The sequence below is a fragment of the Azolla caroliniana genome, unplaced genomic scaffold (genome assembly GCF_043228905.1).
Source record: "Azolla caroliniana isolate FFs.n. ecotype wild unplaced genomic scaffold, voAzoCaro1.0.p SCAF_3, whole genome shotgun sequence".
Classification (NCBI taxonomy): domain Eukaryota; kingdom Viridiplantae; phylum Streptophyta; class Polypodiopsida; order Salviniales; family Salviniaceae; genus Azolla; species Azolla caroliniana.
Genome location: NW_028230438.1, coordinates 24,762,139 through 24,786,490, shown reverse-complemented (window position 1 = coordinate 24,786,490; position 24,352 = coordinate 24,762,139). Strand labels below are relative to the sequence as shown.

General features: G+C 36.1%; 2 protein-coding genes across 3 annotated transcripts; both read right to left on the bottom strand.

Annotated features, from left to right (window-relative positions):
- Nucleotides 1–5,463: 5,463 nt before the first annotated feature.
- Nucleotides 5,464–11,205, bottom strand: LOC147866794 (tyrosine sulfotransferase-like protein). 2 transcript variants are annotated; one of them, XM_087317283.1, is made up of 5 exons: nt 11,013–11,205; nt 7,068–7,148; nt 6,929–6,986; nt 5,928–5,992; nt 5,464–5,776 (listed from the first exon to the last, which is right to left on the bottom strand). In XM_087317283.1, exons 1-4 carry the CDS (start codon nt 11,162–11,164, stop codon nt 5,945–5,947), a joined length of 339 nt encoding a protein of 112 aa, XP_087173409.1. In that variant the 5' UTR covers nt 11,165–11,205; the 3' UTR covers nt 5,464–5,776; nt 5,928–5,944. The 2 variants fall into 2 exon arrangements, with proteins under 2 accessions (XP_087173409.1, XP_087173408.1); XM_087317282.1 differs by having other exon boundaries at nt 5,464–5,992.
- A 4,291-nt stretch (nt 11,206–15,496) lies between these two features.
- Nucleotides 15,497–20,405, bottom strand: LOC147866793 (UDP-rhamnose/UDP-galactose transporter 2-like). Its single transcript, XM_087317281.1, has 5 exons — nt 20,095–20,405; nt 17,900–18,084; nt 17,453–17,653; nt 16,986–17,147; nt 15,497–16,154 (listed from the first exon to the last, which is right to left on the bottom strand). The coding sequence occupies exons 1-5, from the start codon at nt 20,240–20,242 to the stop codon at nt 15,798–15,800; spliced, it is 1,053 nt and encodes a 350-aa protein (XP_087173407.1). The 5' UTR covers nt 20,243–20,405; the 3' UTR covers nt 15,497–15,797.
- Nucleotides 20,406–24,352: the final 3,947 nt, after the last annotated feature.

The following is a 24,352-nucleotide window of genomic DNA, read 5'->3' as shown; positions in this document are numbered from 1 at the left end:
TATTCATTTTTGTCTTTTAGCTTCACACACTCAATGTCTAGAGACTAGAATGTTGATTTAAAGAACCCATCTTGAACATGTCCACAAATCTTCTTCATCACCCAACCTATCTACTATTGGCATTCAGATAGTGTCATGGTGTAAAATATGTATCAGACGCATTCTCTCTAGTCGCACCACTCATTTTGATAATATTAATCATTTTTGTTTGTTTCCATCCTTGAAAGTTTGGCAAAGCAATGGTTATAATTTCGTACAAGATATTTGAAGTTTTCATATCTAACCCATCTTCTGTCATCACCTAGCAATGTATTGGTAAACCATATCTTATTTATCGATACGCGGCAATTCTCCACCTATTCATTTACTTCAATCTACTTGGCATGCATTATATTAAGAGTTTAATTCGCAGCTTGGTGGTAAGCACCGATGCGTGCACGAACACTCAATCCCCATGCGATCAATGTTGATACAGTTATCAATGACATAGATAACTAGTAAATTATTAAAGTAACACATCAATGAAAGAAGAGGAAAACCTTTTTTGCTCTTTCGCATTAGATGGCCCAAAGGTTACATAGAATTTAGTTTTATGATTGTTTCAATTTCAAGGGTTCATGCATTTGTTACACATCTCCCATGTTCTTTTGAATAAAATGATTCAATTTCCAAGCTTAGCTTTACCTTAGAAAGCAACAAGAAGTTATATCTTATTACTTTACCTCACTTGGATCTTTTGTAACATGCTCGTTGCATGTCCAACTAAATCAACTAGGTATTGAACGAAGCAATATGAACCATTCATCATATCACTACAAGTTATGTATGTTAAACCTTATGATATTCTTTTACATTTTAGTTGAATTTTAAAGTGTAGTTTACTCGAAGTAGCATGTAGGACGCATCTATCATAAAACCATCAACCATAAGACATGGTATGGTGCACGCTACCATTTATAGCCGAAAGACCTTGTCTAGTAAAGAAAAGGATCAACATTTGCATTTGAAGTCGAGGTTACACTTTCCAAATGTTGACCAATTTTCAAGGCCAAATAACCAAGCATTGGCAATATATGAGATGCATTATGTTTGTCAATGTATGTGCCAGCTTTCTAGAATCTTGATCATCAATGTATGTGCTAGATTTTGAGATGGTAAGACAAAAATTAGCATAAGCACCTTCACTTATGTCCTGTTTAAATGTAAACACCGACATGTTAGAGACAAGGGCCTCTGAACCCTTAGTTGGAGGCACTTGTTATAGCCATTTGATGATTTGAACATATGGAATCGAGCTAGTGGGCATCACTTCTAACCATTTAGATATACATTATACATTACTAAACTTTCCTTGTTTTCATAATATGTAATTCTACATCAATGATTATAATAAAATATAAGAACATCCAAAGTCACACAACCACCAAATCACACCAATTGACAACTTTGTCTGAAAGTATGACCTAGGAAAATACACCAATAGGTATCCAAAAATCAAATAAGAACCCTCAACAAGCCTATGAGGAAACATAGTATTGGGACCAACATTAAGAATTTGATGTGCAATTGACTAACCTCATCAAATTTTGTCTCACTTGTTGTATTCATGACCACAAATGTGAACAAACTTAAAGGGGGGAAATGGTTTTGATCTTTTTATTCGTATTTGAAAACCCTCTTTCACATGCGGATCATAGTAGAGGCAAAACAATGTCTATTCCTCCAAAGCTTGGTTATCAATGGAAAACATTGCTGCCATTTGTCATGATTGCAACAATCCTTTTCCGAGAATCGTGCACATTTTTAAATGTTCAAAACAAAATATCATTTTATTTTATTTTCCAAAAAAAAAAATCTTTCCATTAGTTATATAGAAAGGTCACAACGGTTTAACATACAAAGTCTTTTTTTCCAAGCCCGTCTTATGCAAGATAATGGCTGAGGAAACAAATCTATGTACTCCAACATAGAGAAAACAATCCAATAATTACAATCTATTCCCTAGACATATTGCAAGGTATCCATATCCATAGACAACAACAAAAGTAGGTCTATTTAGAAAGAAGCCCTCTCAGGTCATAGTTATGAGCCATTCAATACTTCTTCAACCTGTACATCTCGGATTTGAAGAAGATCAACTACTTTGTTTGGTTTTTCAAGAGAACCACTATTCACATTCCTGACTGTAAAGTCAACAACAATGCTTTCTCTTTCCACATCAACCATCTTGCCGGATTTTTTTTTTTCCATAAAAAAATCCTCCATTGGTATTAAAATTAAAGGAAAACTATATACATATATTGTGTTGCATCTGTTCAAAACTAATACAACCCCTCCTCAGCATATCCATAGTCTCTATAGCCTCTTTTTAGTGCATTCTATGAGACGATATTTGAAACCATAATTGTGCTAAATGTTTTCTGCACAGTTTCTCCGTTCGAGCATATCTGGAAATTAAACGAGACCATTCAAAAAGACTTCTTGCTTGTCTTATGGCGAAGACTTCTTAATCTTCAAGCATACTTCTCAATACGGCACTTGTTTGTGTGACCTCCATGTTTTACGAGGACATTTGAACATGGAAGTTGTTCCCTTTTTGTATATCTCCCATGTTGCCACATGCTTTCAACATACCAGAAAATGTCATCATATTAGGTAAGAGGCCTTGCACAAGCATTTGAAGATAGAGTTGTATAGCATCGTCATTCTTATCATGTTCAGTATAGCCCAATAACGTGGCAGTGCATTGTACCACATCTCCAACCAACAATAATCCATCAAAAAACTCTCGGGCTTCAATTATTGGTTCACATTTACTATACCAATAAAAGGATCTTTTTCAAATCCTTCCTTTCCCCTCCTCTTGTTAGAGACTCTAAGCCAAAACAAGCTTCCAAGAAACAGACAAATCAAGCAAAGTCAGGAGAAATTTCTTCTACTTGCATTTGCCGGATTACACCAAATTCCTGTACATACAACAACAAATTAAGTCAAGTTCCCTCCTCTCCTCATGAGCTTATTCTTCAGCCCCCACACCATCATCACTCATCCTTATCAAAAACATAATAACTGCTTCGTTAAGTTATCATCAACCATCTTGCCGAATCCACCAAATTCCTGCACATAAACAATAAAATGCGTGTAAATATCATTGGTCTCCTTTATATCCACCTTGATCAATAAATGCACACAAATCATTCACAAAATTAATGGACAACACTAGTAGCCGCTCTTCTTTGCAAGTAATCTCTATTTAGATGTTTACCACGTTGCTTTGGATGAATGAACTTTGCAATACCTTATTACACAATACGATAATCAAATTTCAAATATATAGATAGACTACATGTAAATAGATTATATTATATATGACCATTTTCCATGGATATCCACTTCATCACTTTTATTATTGAGTCTAAAAGTAGGCGATGCAGTGTCGTATGCCTTCAATATCGACAATAATCATGAATTCCATTTTCATTTAGCACCTATCTCTTGAAAGGCTTCCTATAAAATGCATTGTAGCAAGGATATTGCTAAGAAATGGCAAATGGGACACATTAAACAGTTGATTTGGGATTTTTGCAATGTTAGTAATACTTGGATGTTGCTTCAACTATCTAAGCGGATGATTAAAAAAAGCGAAACAAAATTTGCACCCTCTAATGAGACAATATCGATGCAAACTATTTTTATTACTCAAGATACATATGACAAATTCCAATTTTCATGTATTTAATAAAGCATAAATCCAGGTATATAGTATTGAGGAGAACCAGAAGTCATGAAACAATAATATGAGAATCATTGGTATATTATTACTATGTAATTATCCACATACCATATCAATTATGGTGTGTATTATGTTTTGTTGTTTCGCAAGGACACAACACAAAAAAGACACACATATTCATGTAAATAAGCAAGAGTTTTCTATTCAATTTCTACAACTCTTTCAAAATATTTTTACACATGTGATATTTTCAAATGGCTTGGATGGGTAGACAATTGTCTAGTCCTACCATTGATTTGGACTTATATAGCATCTCCATGCGTCAAGACTTGGGTGATTGCATAGCAAAATTAAAAAAAACCTAAACCCTTAAACTCAATCGAGAACCCTTCAAAGCTTGTGTTATGTTCCTCACCAAGGCCCAATCCCATTTAGTGTGAATCATAATTATCTTGCCATATTCCTCACCAACCATAGAATAATATAATATCACCATCACCATCACCATCACCTTAACTCTCATTAATGACTTTACCAACAAGCTCTATCATGCATTTCACCCATGAACTAACATAAATTTGTTGGAGACAAGTCCACCACGAACACTACCCTATATACTTAGCTACATTATTTGATGCCCTCATATCACAAGTCTCAAGACATTGCCTCAACATTGCTTGTATGATAGGTGATGCAAAGAGATATATAAACTTTGACCAAAGGTAAGGATACAAACTATTTATAAGCTAACAAGAATCACCCACGTGTATCGAAAAAGAGAGGGAATGCAAATGCAATGTCAATTTTTTACTTGTTTATGAACATAGACTTGGCAACACAAAAGAGAATGTCGACCCTAAGATTGATCAAGGACTCATAACTATGGTATTCTAAAGCAAACGAGCTAACAATTTTGTTATTAAGATAATAAAATATAGATATAATAACAATTTTCCCATTCCATACATATCATGACAATGTATCTACAATCTCGTTATAGGTTTGCTCATTATGTAAGCTTATAACTAAAACATGCCATATGTATACATCCGTCCTAGGAATCATGAATTAATTAAGAAGTGTTTAAGGACGTGTTTTGCCTACAATGTCTGCCTGCACTTCTATCTACTAGATCAATGCATGGGTTTTACAACCTTTGTATTATTTATCATTGGCAATTGGGATTGACACATTGGCCATGACCCACTTCTAATAAAGGCAGCTGGGGTATACTTAAGCATGGTTTCTCGTCATGAGTAAGGTACATATATTCCAGGCACACTCCTGCTTGTTAGCCCCACCACCATAAAAAATATTCTGGGGACATCTATCATAGGCACATATAGATATAGAATACATATCATTTCTAAAATTACTGCATGATGCTCACCCACAAACTAAATGTTTAAGCAAAATACCTGCCAAACATTTCTGAATAAACTTTTCTTAAAACACTTTTCAAGCAGTCTTTGTAGAATCTCCACTGCAACCATCCTCGATGAACATAATTAAAAATAAATGGAAATTTAAACTCACAACACACCAATCATGTTCAGCAGTTCCTTTCAATACAATTACCCTAGAAGGAACATTCACCCCATAATGCGAGTTTCACCATAAAGTTAGTCAATATAGATGTGGTAAAAAATGAAAAGGTTCTAGTGATAGGTAGAATATGCACAAAACTCGTATGAAAATACAATGCCTTAATTAAACTTTTGATATTATCATTAACTGAAGATTTGTATCAAACTGCATACTATATTGTCAAGATGCATGAGGCAAGAATAGGATCACAAGATAAGATTGCAATACCACTCAACTTCGGCAGCAGAACCTCTCATTCATACTATGCACTACTATTAAGAACTATTGCCTAATCTCAGTATTTTCAAATTCCATAGCTTACCGATTATTTTCAGATCTTGTTCAAAGTTTGAAATATCGTTGTGTCTCTGCACCTTTTAACACAACTGTCTTTTTATCTCAATAACACTTATGCCATGCTCTACGATATCCTTCTTTAAACTTCTTAGTTGATATCTTGAGCAAACTTTAATAATGAGAGAACATCAAGCAAAAAATTGTCTGTTCTGATCATGACACTCACATTCGAAAAACATTTTTGTTTTATAAAAAATGCTTTGGGTCTTTGGATATGTTGAGCAACTTCAAAGAAATAGTGGCTTCTCACCATCGATTCAAAAATAACTATGAATCCGCTAACTTGGCCTTGAGCCTTCTCTCCCATGTCCTTTTCTGCAAACATGAAGACACAAAATTAAACAGTGTATGAAGACCAATTGAATGATCATCATACTATTATTTGCGTTTTGTTTTCCTTCAAAGCATATGATATTACAGTAAGAAACCTCAAAAACCCATAAAGAAAATATAAAGCATTCCGAAAATATAGTCGCTTGTAAATGCACACACGCATGACAACACTGATATTCATATCTACACAGCAAACATTCTCTAGACAATAGACATTATCCACATTCCAAGAAAGCTTTCGTGATTGACATAGTTTTTCCCACTGAATTGTATTGCATCATTGTGATGTTGAGATGCAGTCTTTTGTAAGAACATATGAGCGGCTTATCCATAAACTTATTTGTAACGAAAATGTTGCTGGAGATTCAGATGAGGAAACAAATTAAGGATTGTATGGTCCAAACAAAGATCCCAATAAATCATCACGTTATTCTTTCTTCAATAGACGTATTATTGACATTTACAAGGGGTGTAATAAACTAGAGCTCCAGTACCATGAGGCCTTTCTTAAGTTCTAAGCAGTTGATCATCATTCCATTTGGAAAAAGAAAGGTTAAAATAGGCAGTGAAATCACATTGGGCTTAGCATACAATCCCTCGTTTATGACCTTAATGCTGGAAAGAAGAATTCACAAATATCATGTTATTTATTACAAAATGTCAATATTTTCCAGCTATAGTACAATTTGCAATTCCATTACTGCAACTAGGAATTGCTTCCTAATTGATATTACAATGCCCATTCGTTCTTGAACCATGCATTTTTAGGTGATAAGCTTTGTACACGCAGAATCATGGTTATATAAAGTTTATGCACATCATTTTTATGCATGTGTATATATATGATTGTTTTGAAGCATGAAAAAAATGATGTCTCTAATCCTCATTGCAATACAAGTTAAAAACGACAAAACTCACCTTCATGTCAAACAACATCTGCGGCATCTTTTTCATCAGCTCCTCTGTTCTTGCTCGTCTGCAAAATCGAAAGAAAATATAAGGTTGACAATGCTCTCAATAAAAGAAAATGTAACAGAAAATCATATTGATGCATTACTTCTCTGCAGCAAGACGATCGCACTTGTGACCTTTCATCTTTGGTTTCATTTCTTTCCTTGGGCGATCATAGGTCCACTCGCTGTAAACAGATGAAATATCAATTTCTTAACTCCTTAAACATATTTTCTTAATTCTAAGTCTCACCATACCTACTATTATGCTCACCATACCTGCAATCAATGCCTCTACAAGGAACATAATATACACTGCATCACTAAATGGCATTATGTAGTAATCTTAGGTCGATGGCTAGATCAGGTGGTGGCACATCAGATATACCATTAGAAGCAACTTTCCTTCCACTCTAGACACCCAAATTACAAAACAGCTTAGAGCATAAGTCACAAAACCATGCAGCCACCACATCACTGACGGTATATCCTCATCATAAGACAACTCCATCACAAACTTTAGAAAGGCACTTCAAGGACCAGAGGTAACCCAATGGAGAGCCGCCATGCAATCATAAATGGACTCTATCAAATGGAAAGGAACACGGAGACTAGTGGTGTCACAACCAAAGAACTGCAAAATCATTAAGTGTAAATAGATACTAAGGCAAAAGCTCAACCTAGATGGCACCCTATATCAACACAAAGTTCGCCTAGTTGCCAAATGTTTCAGTAAATTACAAGGCAAAGCTACTACGATGCTTATGCTCGCTTACTTCCAATCACAATCATTCAGGTTCATTTAGCTATAGGTATGCTCTTAAAAGTCACAATAAATAAAATAGAAACAGTATTTCTAAATGGAAATTTAGATACGGGTATTAGTAAGGAACAGCCTCCATGCTTCCAAGATCCAACTAACTCTCACTATGCATGTCTTCTAGAAAAGACATTACATGGTCTTAAACAATCCTCTTCTAACTTTTGGTATTACTGCCTCCAAAAGTTTCTCATTCAACAAGGATTTAAGAGACTCAAGTCAGATTGAGATGTATACATTAGATTTCTTGAAAACCTTATCCTCATTCTGGCAATCTATGTCAATGACATAATGGTACAAAGTACCTCTTTTGAGGCTGTAAAACAAGTCATGTAGAGCTTTGGAGCATATTCACCATTACAGATGGAGGACGAGTGCACTACATGTATGTCAATGACATAATCGTACAAAGTAACTCTTTTGAAGCTGTAAAACGGGTCACGTAGAACTTTCAAGCATATTAACCATTACGGATGGAAGACGACTGCATTACATCTTAGGTATGGAGCTTGCATTCACAGAATCTCCATACAGCCACCATCTCAGTCAAAAGAAGTTTATAAGGGATACATTCACAAAGTACAATGTGTTGGATTGTACGCCTACTCTAATTCCATCTCACCCTAGTCTAAATCTTAGCTCAAATTAATCCCTGAAAACAAATGAAGACAATCCCCTATAGAGAGATATTGAGCATCCTATGCTACTTAGTGTCTTGCACCAGACCAGATCTATGTTTCAACACAGGCTACATTTCAAGCTTTATGCAGAATCCAGTGCCTGCTCATTGGAATGTCTTACAACAAGTTATGAGGTTTCTTACCACACGCATCATCTAGGATCCACATTGTCATCACAATAAAGATCCAGTCTACTAGGATGATGCGCCTCAGATTACAGTGGAGACTTAGACACAAGACAATGAACCACAGATTTTGTGTTTACCTTCGCTGGAGAAGCAATATTGTGGTGTTTTAAGAAACAAGGCAGTGTCACCCTTTCTTCCACAGAAGCAGAATTCATACAGGTACTCAAGCTGCCAAAGGACAATGGCTACAGAAACATGCCCATGGATTAGAGATTCAAAGAAACTCTCCAAGGTTTTAAGTTCACATCAATTCTCAGTCATGTATTAACCGTATGAACATAACAAAGCATGGAGAAAACATAAAACCACTCAACTATAAATATTTTTATTTAAAGGGGTTCAACATTAGGAACAAATGATTATGTTCCTATTCTCGACATCAATTATCCACATCCAGTAAAGTAATATCTTATCTCATTATACCAGTTCCATTCCCAAAGTTCAAACGATGGTGCTCACAAGCTTCAGGATTTTCACCTCACAATCAACAGTTTAGATGAACTTTGCAACTGCATGAAATACCTTGTATAAAATACTGTACTAAAGTCAATAATAGCCTCACCATATTCCACTTTCATATATTGCTTGGTTTAAATCAATTTAACATAGCAACCTTCACAGTCTGAGGAGGTGGCAGGTAAAACAATACGAACAGGATGGTAGCTTGAGGTGTAAACTGCACGTAAGCAGGTGGCAAACAGTGTGGTGGCTTGATGAGTTACAGATGGGCATAATATATGGCAACTTGAGATCACAGAGAGGGGTGAGTAAGCAATGTTTTGTGGCGCTAACAAAGAGGCATGAGCAAGATTTGTTGCAACTCTATACAGCTATAAAAATTGGTTCATACCATCAGAGCCTCCACAATACTCCCTATTGCAAAAGTCATGTCATGAAGTTTTTAAAAGGATTAGAGATTGAGAAAAAGGAAAACTCATGTGCAAATACCCAGCCTATAACCACATCAGCAAGAAAGAAAGAAAGACATGCTAACGTCTTTTTAAGAAGCAAACATACTCGAACTTTAGAAGCATAAAAAAATATTCCTGCTATTAGCACACAGGGCACTGAGGCAATCACATATTTCTGACTGCTTCCATAGGTCTGCACCTCCAGCGACAATGTGCCAAGGAGTTACCATTAAGCAATCAGAGGAATGCCAGTGACAACAGTGACTGTGAGTGCAGGCTACAAGGCAGATGGGCCATACAGGAAACAGATCATGGAGATAATTGTTCAACAAGTTTGATTCACTAAAATATTTTTCTGACCTTACACCTAGTATGTGTATCATGTATGAGATGATGATGGTAACTTTGGTCACACATGTCACTTTGGCTTTTGGAAATATGAACATGACATCTCATTTTTCTTTTCATTTTATCTCCTTTTTTGTCGTATTAGGGCTGCACCCCAGCCGCAACGCTTGTGTTTACAAAACACTGAGGTGGGTTCAGTTAATCTGAGATGTAATTTTCAATTTCATCTCTTTTTTTTCAGAATACATTGTATTTACAAACCAATCCACCTGCATTTTCAGTACCTTTAGTTTGTTACTCAATGCCACTGCCGAATGTAGGAACCTGAATACATGAAATCGTTGTCTCTGACAGATAATCTTAGTAAAGGATCTTACTTGTTGTCTTCTCTCTCGAGGGCTGCTAGCCTGGTGACTTACATCGTAGCATTAAAAGTCACAAATTCACACAACCTTAAGTTTGATTCTAGCTATGGACTCACCTCTAGCATTTCTTTTGGTGGAAACACAATTATATTAATAAATGTGTGTTAAAAACAATACAATGGTGCCACAATTGAGTGTGGTCACCACTACACAGGTAGTGGGGTAGTGGAACATGCAAAGTCGGCAATAGGCAAGATGAACACTCCACTGAGGAAGGAATTTCAACTTGCCCCAATTAAGAAAATTGTCAATGAATACTCCCATCAACTTTCATAGATATGCTCTGACTCCATGCCTACCATGAAATATAAAAGCATTGTGCATATCCCAACATCTCAGAAATAGGAAAACAATCTCCATCTCTGAATTCGAGTCGAATGTACCACTATCTCTCTGTGATCTGTCACAACTGGCAGGCACGTTTTAACTAATCCATGTACCCCGGTTCAAATATCGCTAATGCACTACTCTAGTAGATGTAACTGCAGAAAGTTGCAGTCGAATGCATAACTATATAGCTTTTATCTCTATTTCATTACGGATAACATGAATTCACTCATACTTGTGATCACGATTATTCTCATATGCAGATTTTGACCTCAAGTAGACGTTAATCTTTCTCTCTCGCTCGCTCGCTCGCTTTCATCGCTCAATCTCTCCTGTGTAAAGGAAAGACTTACCCTCCAGAAAGGAGTGTCTCTTTGCGAAGCCGAGCTCGGTACCTGGCGCTGATGGCAGCAGGGACCCATTTCCTGTCCTTCCAGTGCCCGTAAAACCCTTTTGCTAGCTCCTCCAAGCTCTGTGAAGCTTTATATACTCTCGCAAACACCATCTCCCCGCTTCTTCCTGCCTTCTTCTCAGTCTCTCCTTTGCACAGAGAAACCTGAAGAAAGACCCCCCCCCCCGCTTCAAATTTCGATATTTACAAGAATGCCCCTGTGCTTTGATAATTACAAGAATACCCCTCTATGCATTTCTTTCTGTGTTTTATCCCATTATTAGTACATCGATAAGAGTTCATCATATGCAAGGAACTTACTAAGAAGTTAGTGATTGTGACCATGGGATAGACTAAATTCCGTCATTTCGCTTAATAGATAAAGATATAGCATTAACGCAAGCGAGAAAATTGTGTACCAAGAACCATCAAGTATTTGTGATATGTGTTTTGATTTGAGCTTAGTTTTCCTTCATTCGAACCCTTTTTTAGGAGCTTCCATACCGCCAATAATCACATGCATCGTAGTTGTTTTATGGAGCACATATAGTAAACCAAAAATTAAAAATCCACACCATTATCTAAACCTCCGTGTTGTCCGTCAAATCTGTCATAAATCAATGAAGAGAATGAGAAGGGACACAACACATGGTTTATGAGATGATTGCCTATCGTGGCCCCATGGGTCCAATCACAAGACATTGTGTCCCATGTTGTTAGGTTATTTCTTCTCATGAAAATTTTAAAATGTTTTCTTTGCATTCAATCATGAAGAAAGAAGATTGGTGTGAAACTCTTTTAGATTCAAGATCAATTTCACTTATGTTTGTGGTTTACAACCTCATAGCAAAAGTTTTAGTGAATAGAAGTAAAGAATGCTTCTCTAACAACATCCATACTAACCAATATAGTTTTATACCACAAAGGGGGGTCCTAGATAACATTTTCCATGCTTACATTGTTGCAAATTATGCAAATATACATATATCAAGATGCAATGATTATGATATGCGAGCAGATACAAACAAAATATTTACTACCATCTAGCAGAGTTTTATAGAAGCCACATTACACAAATATGATTGCATGCTCTTTTGCGCCTATATTTCGTTATGGCAAGATTGCCCCATCAATGCAATACTTTACACAATTGCTACTCATCCACTACTACTATGTGTTGATAACCTTATGACAAATGGACAATTGCAAGGTTACAACTATCTGATGAGATTATGAGAGGCAGTTTGTGTTTCACATTTTACGTCATATAATAACCCCCAAAGTATGCATGCAATAATAAATGCTCTTAAGTTGTGTGCTAACTTTGAAAAGTTAAAACTCTTGTAGATGCATTCGTGTGATTCATATGCATATGCATGGTTGAGTTTACACATATGGTTACAAATAAATATTATGATGTTAGTTTATCCATAATATTACTTACCTCTAGAGTAATGATTGGCCTAACCACATGTAGCAAAACATAACCTCTGCTTTTTTTGGTGCTCCAAACATACTAAGAGAGGTCTAAGGTTGTTATTATAGGTAGCCGTTCCTCATGGATTAGATTTTCTTGATTCAAAGAGGCACATGATGGCAAGGGAAGCCATAGAGCTATCTTCACAATTCCAACAAATTCTCTTGTGTATAAAGATTCTTGCCACGATATTGGTACATGTTCGATTTACAATTATTAGGAATATGTGTTTGGGAAGTTTGATGGTTGAAATGAAAGGGTGTCCCAAATACCACTAAATTGATTAAAGTTTGGTAGTCCTATAGAAACTTTGTTGGATTGGCTGAGGAACCCACATTGGTAACCCCACGATGTTAGAATTCATAACTCTTAGTTTATGTGGAGCCACATTAAGGATTCTTCATAGACAAAAAAGGTGTTATGTTAATGTAGACACAATCACTAATGAAGACATGTGCTAAAGTTTCAAATATGGACAATGCAAAGTTAATCTAGTGTACATCACATAAACATTTGGTTTAAATCTATTGGATAACATCAACCATATACTTATGTGCAATTACATAGGCCTTTCATTCACAACCAGAGGTAGCACGTGTCTAGGTAGTTGCGTGATCAACTACCCATATGGAATTACATAAGCCTTTTGATTCACATTGGAGGTAATAAATGGGTCATCAACTCTTAACATATGGAGGTTACTCCCCCCCCCCCCCCCCCCTATTGGCCACAAGCTCATGGAAATGCTTTATGGAAAATCACTAAATCCTAGGCATGTACGTGGATGAAAATACTTGCTAAACTTTAAAATTCAAGTTTACAATTTTAACAACGGGTGTTCTTGTGGAGATGCTTATTAGATTCAATTCCAATAGGATACTCAAACAATAATTCGTTCTCTCCGTGTGAGGTGTTTAAGATGATTGGAAACAATGATGGATTTGTATGGATATTATTTGACCAATTGATTCACCTAATAGATGTAGAATTTTGTTTAACTAGGATGTCGTTAGTTACTTATGTGTTTAGAAATTAATGGTCAAGTGAGAACTTTGCAATGGTTGGTTAGTTTTTACATCTCCTCGTGACTTAACGGCCAAGTGAAAAAAACATATAAAAGCCAAACATTTTGTAACCTTGAAGTTGGCCTCACACACATTAGTACAAATATAGTATTTGTGACACTCTTTTCTCCTTTTCTTTTGTTGCCTTTAGCACACCACCCCATTTGGGAGTCGGTGCACCATTGGCTCTCCCTCCAACAATGGACTTGTCCATCAACAAGAGTTTTGATCCATCAAGCCAAGGACAATCTTTAACTTGGGTTTCGAAACATGTAGTGTGGAAAATCTTTTTGGGTACTAGACTCTTTCTCGATCATTTATGAGGCAACACCACCTTTTTCCGTTGGCTTGAATTTTGGGCATGAAATCATGTGGTATTTGGTCAACGCCTAATTTTAACTTTAGTTTCTTCAAGCCCTCTTTATTACTGTATTTTGGGTGCTCTTGAGTTTTGTTATTTTGTATTTCTTGTGGGGTTTCACCTCAAACATATGTTAATTAACTAACAAAGGGCTCTATGAGTATTTGATTATGTGAGGACAACATCATGGTGCATGGTCGACGACAACAAATTGTAGTGTGAAAAGTCACATTATAATGGTAACTGAGTTCAATTTGTGTATTTTGCTAGATCTACCACTTAATATGAAGTGTTTGTTGGATGTCAATTGTCTTTTGCATGATGCGGGTACTGGTAAACAAGGTCCATAGTTTTCCATGGGTTTCAAGCCAATGAGCGAACCAATTGTCTCCATCAAAAGCATGGTGTTAAAGTATCTTTATTTCTAAATTGTGTCAACTTTTCATCTACTTCATTTGCAATGGTTATTATTAAGCCATCAAGATGCTTTGATGGTGGTGTGTCGTGACTCCCAAAAGTTTTGCCATGTGTGATTGTTCTTAAGCATTTTGATAGTGCAATGTACTATCTTATAGTTTTATTGCATCTTTTCATCACTCTTGAGGAACCCTTGAACTCCATCAATGATTGAATTTAAGATTGTCTGTCCAAACAATTTGACCATAAGAGTTCTTTATTTTAATACCTGTCCATGTTTTAAATTTTATGACATTTCATTGTCAATATTGAATGAGATGGTTTATCATATGCATCCTCCATTTCAAAATTAGTACTTCATCTTCAACGGATATATACTCATGCATGATTGTTGTAGGCAATTTGTAAGTTTTTGGTGATCTATTTATTCAAGATTTTCCTATTGCATCATATGCATATGCTATCAACAAATCACTTGGTTATGATTGTTATGATAATCTTATTATGTGTGCCACCCAAGACGATGTAACCATTGCACAAGTCTTTTGATGGAAATGTTGTTGAAAGAACTTATACTACTAAATCCAATATTTTGGTCTATTAGATCTAGCATTTTGAGTGACACATCGTTGCAAAGGGTGGCAAACAATTAAAAATATTTTTCATGAATGCTAGTGCTATATGGATGTTTAACTCACGCACATAGCATATTTTATTGAGTTAAGAGGACATTGGTGTGTCAAAATCAAAGTGGTTATTTTCCTTAAGAATTGCACAATTAAAGACAAAGGTAGGGGTATCCATGCCATGCCTACATGTGACTAGTCATTAGGTTGTTTTTCCATCCATTTGTTGCCATTGGTTTTGCATTCATCATCTTGATTCTTGGATAGGTTCAAACTTTGTAGACTTGTCTCCATACAACATTGTGTTTGACTGCTCACATATCCAAACAAAAAAGTGCCAAAGCACACTTGAGTGCTCAAATGCCAACACACACTCACGGGGCATAGTTGATGGGATATGGTTTGTGTTTGTGTTTCTATGAAGTGTATGATGTAGAGTGCCATCTTTTTTTACCAATGGGAAAGAGGAAGAGGTTTTACAATTTATTATTAATCCTCGAGAAAAGCAAATACATCAAAGAAATAAATTAATCAAATTCAGAACAAATCACCCATTGCGAATATTGATTGGAAGCCCTAGTGTGGCATTCATGGTTTCAAGATTTAGGGTTTGGGGTTTTGCATAGCTGTACATCTTGCATGAGATTCAAATAACCTCAATATGGTGGATGTTAATAAAATCGAAGATAAAAAAATTTGCAAGCCTTTGCCTAGTGCTATGGCTATGGCTATGGCATTTTAAATGCATAAATATTGATACTTATGGATTGCTGCCTAAATTTTTCATCTTGCTCGACTCAGTTCAGTTTGAGTTTGGTTTGCCTCCCTCAACATCTTGGGATGATTTAAGCAACGACAAATCTTCATCGTCATTGACAAAACTTATGCCTTTCATGAGAGGTAGAGGCGTCTTTGGTGGCACTTGTTTTGAAGCCTCCATAGCTGAACTATATAATACCATGCCCAATATGGCCATCATCATGCCTATCACATTCTTAAAAGTTAATGAGGAGTCGAAAAGTATCCACCCAAGCAACAAAACACAAACTGTCTTCATATGGCCCAACACTTGGAAAGATACTGCTGAGAATCGACCGATGCATATATATTGACTCAAGTTGCAAAACACGGCCAAAGCACATGAAAGACTTATGAAGAACTGCACCCAAAATCGCCTTAGTAAAGATCTATCCAAACATTGCCTTAGTAAAAATAACTTCTCTCTCCAAATCTATAAAATCATCTTCTGGATATTCAGGTTGCCAACTATGGCTAGAGTACATGCACCAAATCGAGGTCTCAATAAGAGGATCAGGTAGTGAAGAGCTACATAAACTAAAGATTCAGATGAATTTTTCAAAAGGACAAAACTATGAAATACCTGGCTTTTCTTTATTTCACCAGATGCCCCTAACCTATGTTTTTGTTATGCCCCAAATGTCCTTAAGTTTTCTTTATTTTCCAAAGGTGCCCCATTTCAAGCAAATATATTGTCAATCTAACCCCTCTCGTCTCTCTTCTGGGAGCTGGCCAATGTAATTGTATGGCCAAAATACAATTAAGGCATCTAACCAATCCATTTTGCTCAATAAAAAAGTTACTAATTCAATTGTATGCATGGGTGGGAATTTTTTTTCTTTTTGTCCTTTGATAATGCTAAAGAATGTGTAGCAGTATGTGGCTTTACGATATGTTATGATAAATCTGGAGTATACAAGTATCTAACCAATCCATTTTGCCAAATAAAAAAAGTTACTAATCATGCATGAGTGGAAATTGTTAATCTTTTTTTCTTTGATGATGCTATAGAAATTGTATTGGTATGTGGATTTAAGATATGTTATGACATATATCGAAACAGAGTGGCAGATAATCCAAAAGCTTTTCTCCACATTTAGACTAAGAAATTTGATTAAAAAACTATCTAATAATTTGTTTTCTTAAACATGCCATTCAATATCTTAAAGAGTATGGTTTTTCGAGAACTTACAATAGATCCAAACGAGAATTGATACTCCAAAATATTTCTCCCATTCAAGAAGTAATCACAGAAAGGACCAAAAATGAGTAGGGAGGTAGCTTGGATTGGCGCCGTCTTCGTGAGTAATTCAAATGAACCAATAGAATACTTTTTTTGAAATGATCCAATATACTGAGAAAAAATGAACAATGCCAAACATAAAATAGCAATTTAGGATTTAACATTCAGTAGGTTACGGTTATGAATACAATTAAGGAATTTAGGGTTTAAGTGTTAAGGCCTAATGTTTGTTTCTGATAATCCTCAAGTCTTTAAGAAAAATAAAACAACCACAAAGTTTACATTATGAGGGTTAGGTAAGCCATTGAGGTTAGGTTTTTAGTCTTTTAGGGCTCCTTTCTAATAATCCCAAGAAACAAAAAACTAAGTTAAGGTTTTGGGGATTATGGTTAGAAGAAGGTTATGTGCAGACTTACAATTTGTTGTAAAGATGTACATAATACTGCGAATAATGCTGAAATGAACCCTTTGAAGTTGATGTTCACATCTGTCACCGTGCAGACACCGACTCCAATAACTACAACTAGGACTGCCGCTTTAACTTCGCGAGTATAAGATTTGCTATGAAGCAACCATTCAAGGACACAAACGACTGGTATCATGCTCAATTTTGCAATCTGATCAGAAACACATCACATTTCCTTAATATATGCATTTATCAAATCTACTAAAGTTTCTTCCATACAAATATGCATGAATGTGTATATGGGTGTAGGGATGTACATATGAATGCATGGATGGATGAATGTATGTATGCAGATGCATGCACGTATGCATGCAAGTTATGTATGTACTATGTATATATGCATATTATGCTTACATATGTATGTGTACGCGTGGGTATGCAAACAGAGGTCACAAACCTGATAGAATCCGACAGAGTTGAGCATAAGGCTGAGATTCATACACACAATGGATGAGTTGGCAACGAGAGAGAACCAGAAAAGGTCCCAAAAGGGTACCATCTTTGAGGGTGCATTGCTAGACAACGATGAGATGTACCCTACCATAGCAGTTACGATGAAATGGAAGCCAGTCAAAGTGGTTGCTACAGAAACAAAACAGACAAAGAACTGAAGGTTAGAAAATGATTTGACTGGTAATGTCTGATCTTTAGTTGCATTTACATCATCATTCATATCAAGACTCGCAATTTCCACATGTATATAGTTTTTTCAACTTAGTTGGATTCCAAGGTTTGGACCTATAAAGGAACCCACTTACTTTTCTTAAAGAAAAAATCATAACTTCTCATATGACTCCAAATAGACGAATTTGAAACTCTACAATCATATCATCAAGCTATTTCAAATGAATAGTCTTCTTTTGTAAGGTTTCCAATTAGTGCAACATATAGATCTAGACAGAATCAGCTTTTCTTGTAATGGGAAAGTGTCAAGAGGTTAATTACGGGCTCTTTTGATATCCAAAGCTTTCCTAATGTATGTAGTTCAGGATCTCTGAAAATTTAATGGCATTGACATAGTGAGAATTCGGCTGAATTCCCAATCTGTGTTTCCCCAAGAATTTGAAATTTTCTGGCCCTGTTTGAAATTGGTAATAGTATGTAATGAATCAAGCAAAGTGCAAGTAAGATGATACACTCAAAAAACGTAATGAAATGTGCACAAATGGAAAAGCCACATGAAGCTCATACACATGTGAATAGAAGGTACTCGGATACATATTAACGACTTGAGTAGAATCATGTACTGTAATAGGATGCATAAAAGCATATCTCATTATGCATAAATATGCTCAATTATGGCTGAATATGTCATATTTAACAACTGTTGGGCTATTCTATGATTAATCAAGCATCTATATCAATCTAAATGGCTTGACATCCATATCAATCTAAAAGGCTTGACATCTATATCAATCTAAAAGGCTTGACATCCATATCAATCTAAAAGGCTTGACATCCATATCAATCTAAAAGGCTTACCATCTATATCAATCTAAAAGGCTTGACATCCATCTGTCTGTTGGACATTAATCTGAGTGTGGACTAACAATATGCATCACACGAGGTGTTTATGCCTAGGTGCTAGAGTGCATGAGGTAATGGGATGAATAAACAGCCTAACTTGGAGGGATAGATATACTAAGATTGACCAGTGTCTATATATATATTGGATGGTTCGATGGTTATTTGGGCAATGCCATCATCAATCCAGCACCCATATAGCTATCCAATGTCCATCAATCATAAATCTTTACCAAGTATCCATCATCAATCTAACATCCATATTAACTTTCAACAATCTTGAATCCTTGCAACAATCCATCATCAATCTTAACTCTGCATCAATCAGTCCAAACTGCCTTACAACCCACTCAACTAGATGCACATATAATCGTCCACTAATTGAATGTCATTAAGAGCTTTAGCATACATCAAGAACTCAGTCTAAAATCCTTACACAATAATCCACCAATCTACAAATCCTTACAAGCATCCTTCGATCAAGAAAACCCTGGTACACCTTATGAATTGATTGAAATCTCTTACAAGATTCATTGATCTCATGCATCAAGATCCACATAAAGACAAATCAAGAAAACAAAAATACTAAATTCAAATGGATTGATACAATGTGGGGAAGGGGGGGAGTAGATAGAGTAAGAGTCACGGACTACCAGCATCATAAAAGGCAGAAAACAAAAACTCACTCACTCACTCAATTCACCGATTCATTGAGATGTAATGGGGAAGAAAGGAATGAATGAAGAAAGAAAGAAAAATAGACAAGGGAATAATTCCACTGCCAATATAATCCAACCATTGTTGAGATTATATGGATGGTATGAACCAAAGATATGCAAGATGCACGACCGATTGGAAACCGGGACCTTATGTTGAAAGCCTAAACATCTTACCACTGGTTGAGATTCCTCAACCAAAAGAAGGCAAGAAAAAAGAAAACGAAAAAGGAGGTAGAATAGAATGGCAAAGAATGATGTGAACAATTGGAAATGGGAGAAGAACAAGAAAGAGAGAATGCAAACTAAGGAGAATAGAAACAGGGCTTCTTCTTCTTTCTGTTTTTTTTACCAAATCGGAAATCGAATCCGTTTGCGGACATGACCTGTTTGTTGGCCATGATGATTCCCACAGAGCTAACGATGTTCATGGCCCATGCCCCTACATCCGAAACAGCTCCTCTGTTTTTGGGAGCCTCATCAGAAGAAGAATTAGCCATGGCGATACCTCCTCCTCACTCACTCACTTCCTTCCTTACTTACTTCGATCTTTCTTTCGTTGTGTCCTTCTGTCTTTCTTCCTTAATTCTGAGCAAAGACTTGTAATGAAAGACAGACAAAAGGAAGATTAAAAGCTCTGTCTCTCTCTCTCTCTCTCTTCCTCTGTTCTCCTCTGTTTTTCTAGTTAAAAAAGGAAGAAAAAGAAAAAGGGCATTATTGTAATTTGATATTATTATTATTATTAGTAGTAGTAGTAGTAGTAGTAGTAGTAGTAGTAGTAATAGTGGTAGTAGTATTAAAATAGGAGGAGGAAGAAGAGGAGGGGGCATCAAGGTTGTGAGAGAGAGCCAAGAAAGTAGCTACAATTACAAAGAAAGAAAAAGAGAGATTAATCATTAGATTTATGTACTTACTACACACACATTGAAGAGAAGAGAGAAGAGATGGGAACACTTGATTCGGATTCGCCCAACCTGCCCTGCCACCACCACCACAATACTACTAGTCTAATCAAGACAAAATACCCCACCCATAGCACCGAAAATACTACTCCTGACCAAGACAAATACGCCTTCGACCTCTCTAGTTCTAGTCAGTCAGTCCACCCGAGAGCCCCATGGCTTTGAGCTTCTCTCTCTCTCTCTCTCTCGCTTTGTGTGACTTTTCATCCCACTTTTGTGTCTTGGTGGTCCCACCAGGCCTTTGCCAACAACCTGCGCACACAATGTAGATGTATCTTTGTTGAACCGACGATTTGGACCTCGTGGTGAGATTTGAAATTGGGGTTTTGCTTTTCTTTTTCTCTTTTTAGGAAGGAGGGGAGGGGAGGGGAGGGGAGGGGAGGGGAATGAGGACAATGAACCCATGGTGTGTGTCGAAGTTGGGTTCTCTAGATTCTAGAAACCAATTTGGTAACCTAATAACAACACAATTCATAAGGTTAGACTCACAAGAAAGATGGGAATTGGATAGGGATGAATCTAGAGCATGAGGTTGAGAGAGGGAAAGAGAGGCGTGTCACGTTGTTTAGATAGAGAGTACAAGAATTGTGAAATGGGGTTGTCTCATGCATTCTTATAGATAAATGAAATGGAATTGAGCAAAATCATATTATTGCAATCTATGTGAGGGCCAACTTTGTTGCCCGAGAAGGTTATCCAACATCGTAAAAATGGCCCCCACTACTGTAGCCTTGTCTCTAAGAAGTTGGGCCATATTTTCTAGTTTTTAAACTATGTATGCTCCTTTATGGGAGTCCAATAAAATCAATAAAAACCTAGCCGGTCAATCTTAAGTCAATTGGATATTTGAGTCTAATTATTGCACATGTTGAACAATCTAGTAATGCATGCAACAATCATCCTCCAACACTCCAAATCTAACATTCTACGGAACATTTGCCCACATACCCACTTCCACTCCAAGACATCGTGACCTCATCCTCCATATACCATGGCTATATTTCATGAACGTGCCTTGAGATACTTTGCCTCTTTCAATGCTTAACTTTATTTCGTTGCAATCCTTTTACTTTAGGGGTTCCCCACTTTATGTGCATAACATTTTGCGCAACCCATTATCTGGTGCTATCTTTACATGTACTCAAATAAAGTATGCTTGTTCTTTGTTCCTTACATAAACACTTGACATTAGCACTCCAATGTCTAGTAGTTGCGAAAATAATAGTTGATTGTGAAAAGTTAGGCTCTGCGCTGTCTTACTAAACCTTGTGCCATTATATAAGGCATTAACATGGTATCATAGCCTCAAGAAAAAGCATCCCACGTTCTTATAATCATAAGAAATTTTCATTTACCAAGTTTTGAATACGAAGAATTTCGTATGCATCAAGATTCTAGATTTCAAGATTGGAACATTTGCAAGGCGTTGCATGTTCCAAATTTTGATTCCAAGTCAAATGCTTATATGTAAGCTTATCACTTCTTGTCTATTGTGTTTGATGTTGTTGTTCGAGAAGAACTGGCTTGCTCAAATCAACTTGAGGGTCACTAACGCTTTGGCGTGAAGCTACAAAGCACAATCAGTGAAAGATCACCATCACATCTTTGCCCATTAAGAACAAGAGAATGCAACAAGATGAATGTGAATATGCAAATGGGAAGCTCAATGTTGAGACAAGCTTGATTGAACCAAACTTAAAAAATTGGAAACACAAGATGGCACAACGCCTTCGACAAGGGTATTTTTGCTATGTTGGCAATGCCCTTGACACAATGTATGACTCAAAACATATTAACTATGCAGGATGGTAGCAAGGGGTTTTTAAGAACATAGAGTAGAAAACCATATCAACGGATATTTTAATTTTAAAATGGAGTACATGAGTCACAAATTTTTGAAAGATACATCTTTATCAACGGTGATCTCAGGATATTCTCAACAAGATCAAGGTGATGACAATCCAAGGTTTGCAAATGTGTATGATGACATGCAAATGAAGAGGAGATCTTTCAATGTACATGGAAACTAAAAATTAGATTCCACAAAGACACATGTTTATTTTATGAGTGTAAACCGATGTGTGAGTGGCGAAAATGCCGTCTAAAACACACCCACACATAGATACATGTATACATAATTCGAGTATATTGATATGCTATATAGTATAGTATGTAAACATACATTATTCAAGTAAAGATTGTTGTGGTTATAAACTTTTTAAGCTATAACTTATACCCACGATAGTCTATATAGCATATACTATAATTAAAAGTACACATTGAGACTATGCATGCATAAAACACACGTAGTATGTACACATACATTATTCAAGTCAAGATGGACGTGGTTATAAACTTTTTAAGCTATAACTTAATACCCACGATAGTCTATATAGCATATACTATAATTAAAAGTACATATTGAGACTATGCATGCATAAAACACACGTGTGCACGTACTATAAATTAGCTTGGGTTTGAAGCTTATATTTAAGAAACATTTAAACATGACTAAACGATTTCACCCATTTGGTGCAGTTGGATACATGTCGTAGAGGATGTTACGGTAGTATGTGCTTAAACCTAGGCTTAGAAATAAACTATTCTATGGAAGTTTCAATTCATTGATTTTGTGGGCTGGAAGGAATGAAGAAGAGCAGTGCATCGTTGAAGACATCTTCACCATGTTGTGTTCTTGGTCTTAACATGAACACGATCCTTTTGCAATAAGTTATTTTAAAGTGTTATATTTCATCTTTAAAGTTTCATTTCCATGTCTTTTATTCATAATGTAATATCGCATGTCACCATTTACGTTTAGAAAATGATTTAACAAATGTATTTAGTGCATATGTGCTTTTGGACATCAATAAAATGTCAATGAACTAGCAAACTAAAGAGGTGCCAAGCCAAAAGGACTAATCATATTAAAGATACGTGTGTCCATGAAGTTTGAGGGGTGCATTTCAAATGTAGACATCGATTATGGGGCACACTCCTTTACTCTATCAATCTTCAAACTCGTAATGATTGAGCTGAAAATGCTTCCTTCATAATATTTTTACTTTATTGACCATTCTCATAAAGGAAGATATTCAACACTCTTAACTATGTACCACGACGACAATGATGCTTTCCTAAACTGAGTCCTATTATACACAATCATTGATTCAAATGCCAATGGTGATTATAGAAGCTTGTAAATGCGAGAAATTGTCACTTGTTATTTGCATCATTATGTTGACATGGATAGAGCTATGGTTAAAAAAGAAAAACCGACTAAAGTTTATGTTTGCAGTTGATACATGCCACTCACACTATAATTCAAGTTATTGTGTGTAGCCCATTGCAAAACACAAGAAAAGCAAGGTGGAATTTGTTGGGTGAAAATGAATTCTTGAGTTGTCATGACGAACTCGGCTAAAGAGAAACGGAAGATTTGTGTACTTTTGCGATCACTTCTATATTCTTCAAAAAAAATCGAAAAAGGTGGAGTGACCACCAACTTTATACCTCCCCTCGTGTGCTGGAAAATAAGTATATTCAATCTCAATTGCCAGCACATAAAATCATTGCCTCTGGATCGATAAAAAAACATACATCATGCATCATGCACATTAAAAAAGCATGATAAAATGTTGTGATAAA

What these genes read in the sequence shown, in the direction of transcription:
- LOC147866794 (XM_087317282.1), bottom strand. Translation starts at nt 11,164, where the DNA reads ATGGTGTTTGCGAGAGTATATAAAGCTTCACAGAGCTTGGAGGAGCTA. An exon ending in GATCGTCTTGCTGCAGAGAA is followed by an intron (nt 6,987 to 7,067) that starts GTAATGCATCAA and finishes TCGATTTTGCAG; the next exon opens with ACGAGCAAGAACAGAGGAGC. An exon ending in AGATGTTGTTTGACATGAAG is followed by an intron (nt 5,993 to 6,928) that starts GTGAGTTTTGTC and finishes TCATGTTTGCAG; the next exon opens with AAAAGGACATGGGAGAGAAG.
- LOC147866793 (XM_087317281.1), bottom strand. Translation starts at nt 20,242, where the DNA reads ATGGCTAATTCTTCTTCTGATGAGGCTCCCAAAAACAGAGGAGCTGTT. An exon ending in CGGATTCGATTTCCGATTTG is followed by an intron (nt 18,085 to 20,094) that starts GTAAAAAAAACA and finishes TTGTTTCTGTAG; the next exon opens with CAACCACTTTGACTGGCTTC. An exon ending in GTACATCTTTACAACAAATT is followed by an intron (nt 17,148 to 17,452) that starts GTAAGTCTGCAC and finishes ATTTTTTCTCAG; the next exon opens with TATATTGGATCATTTCAAAA.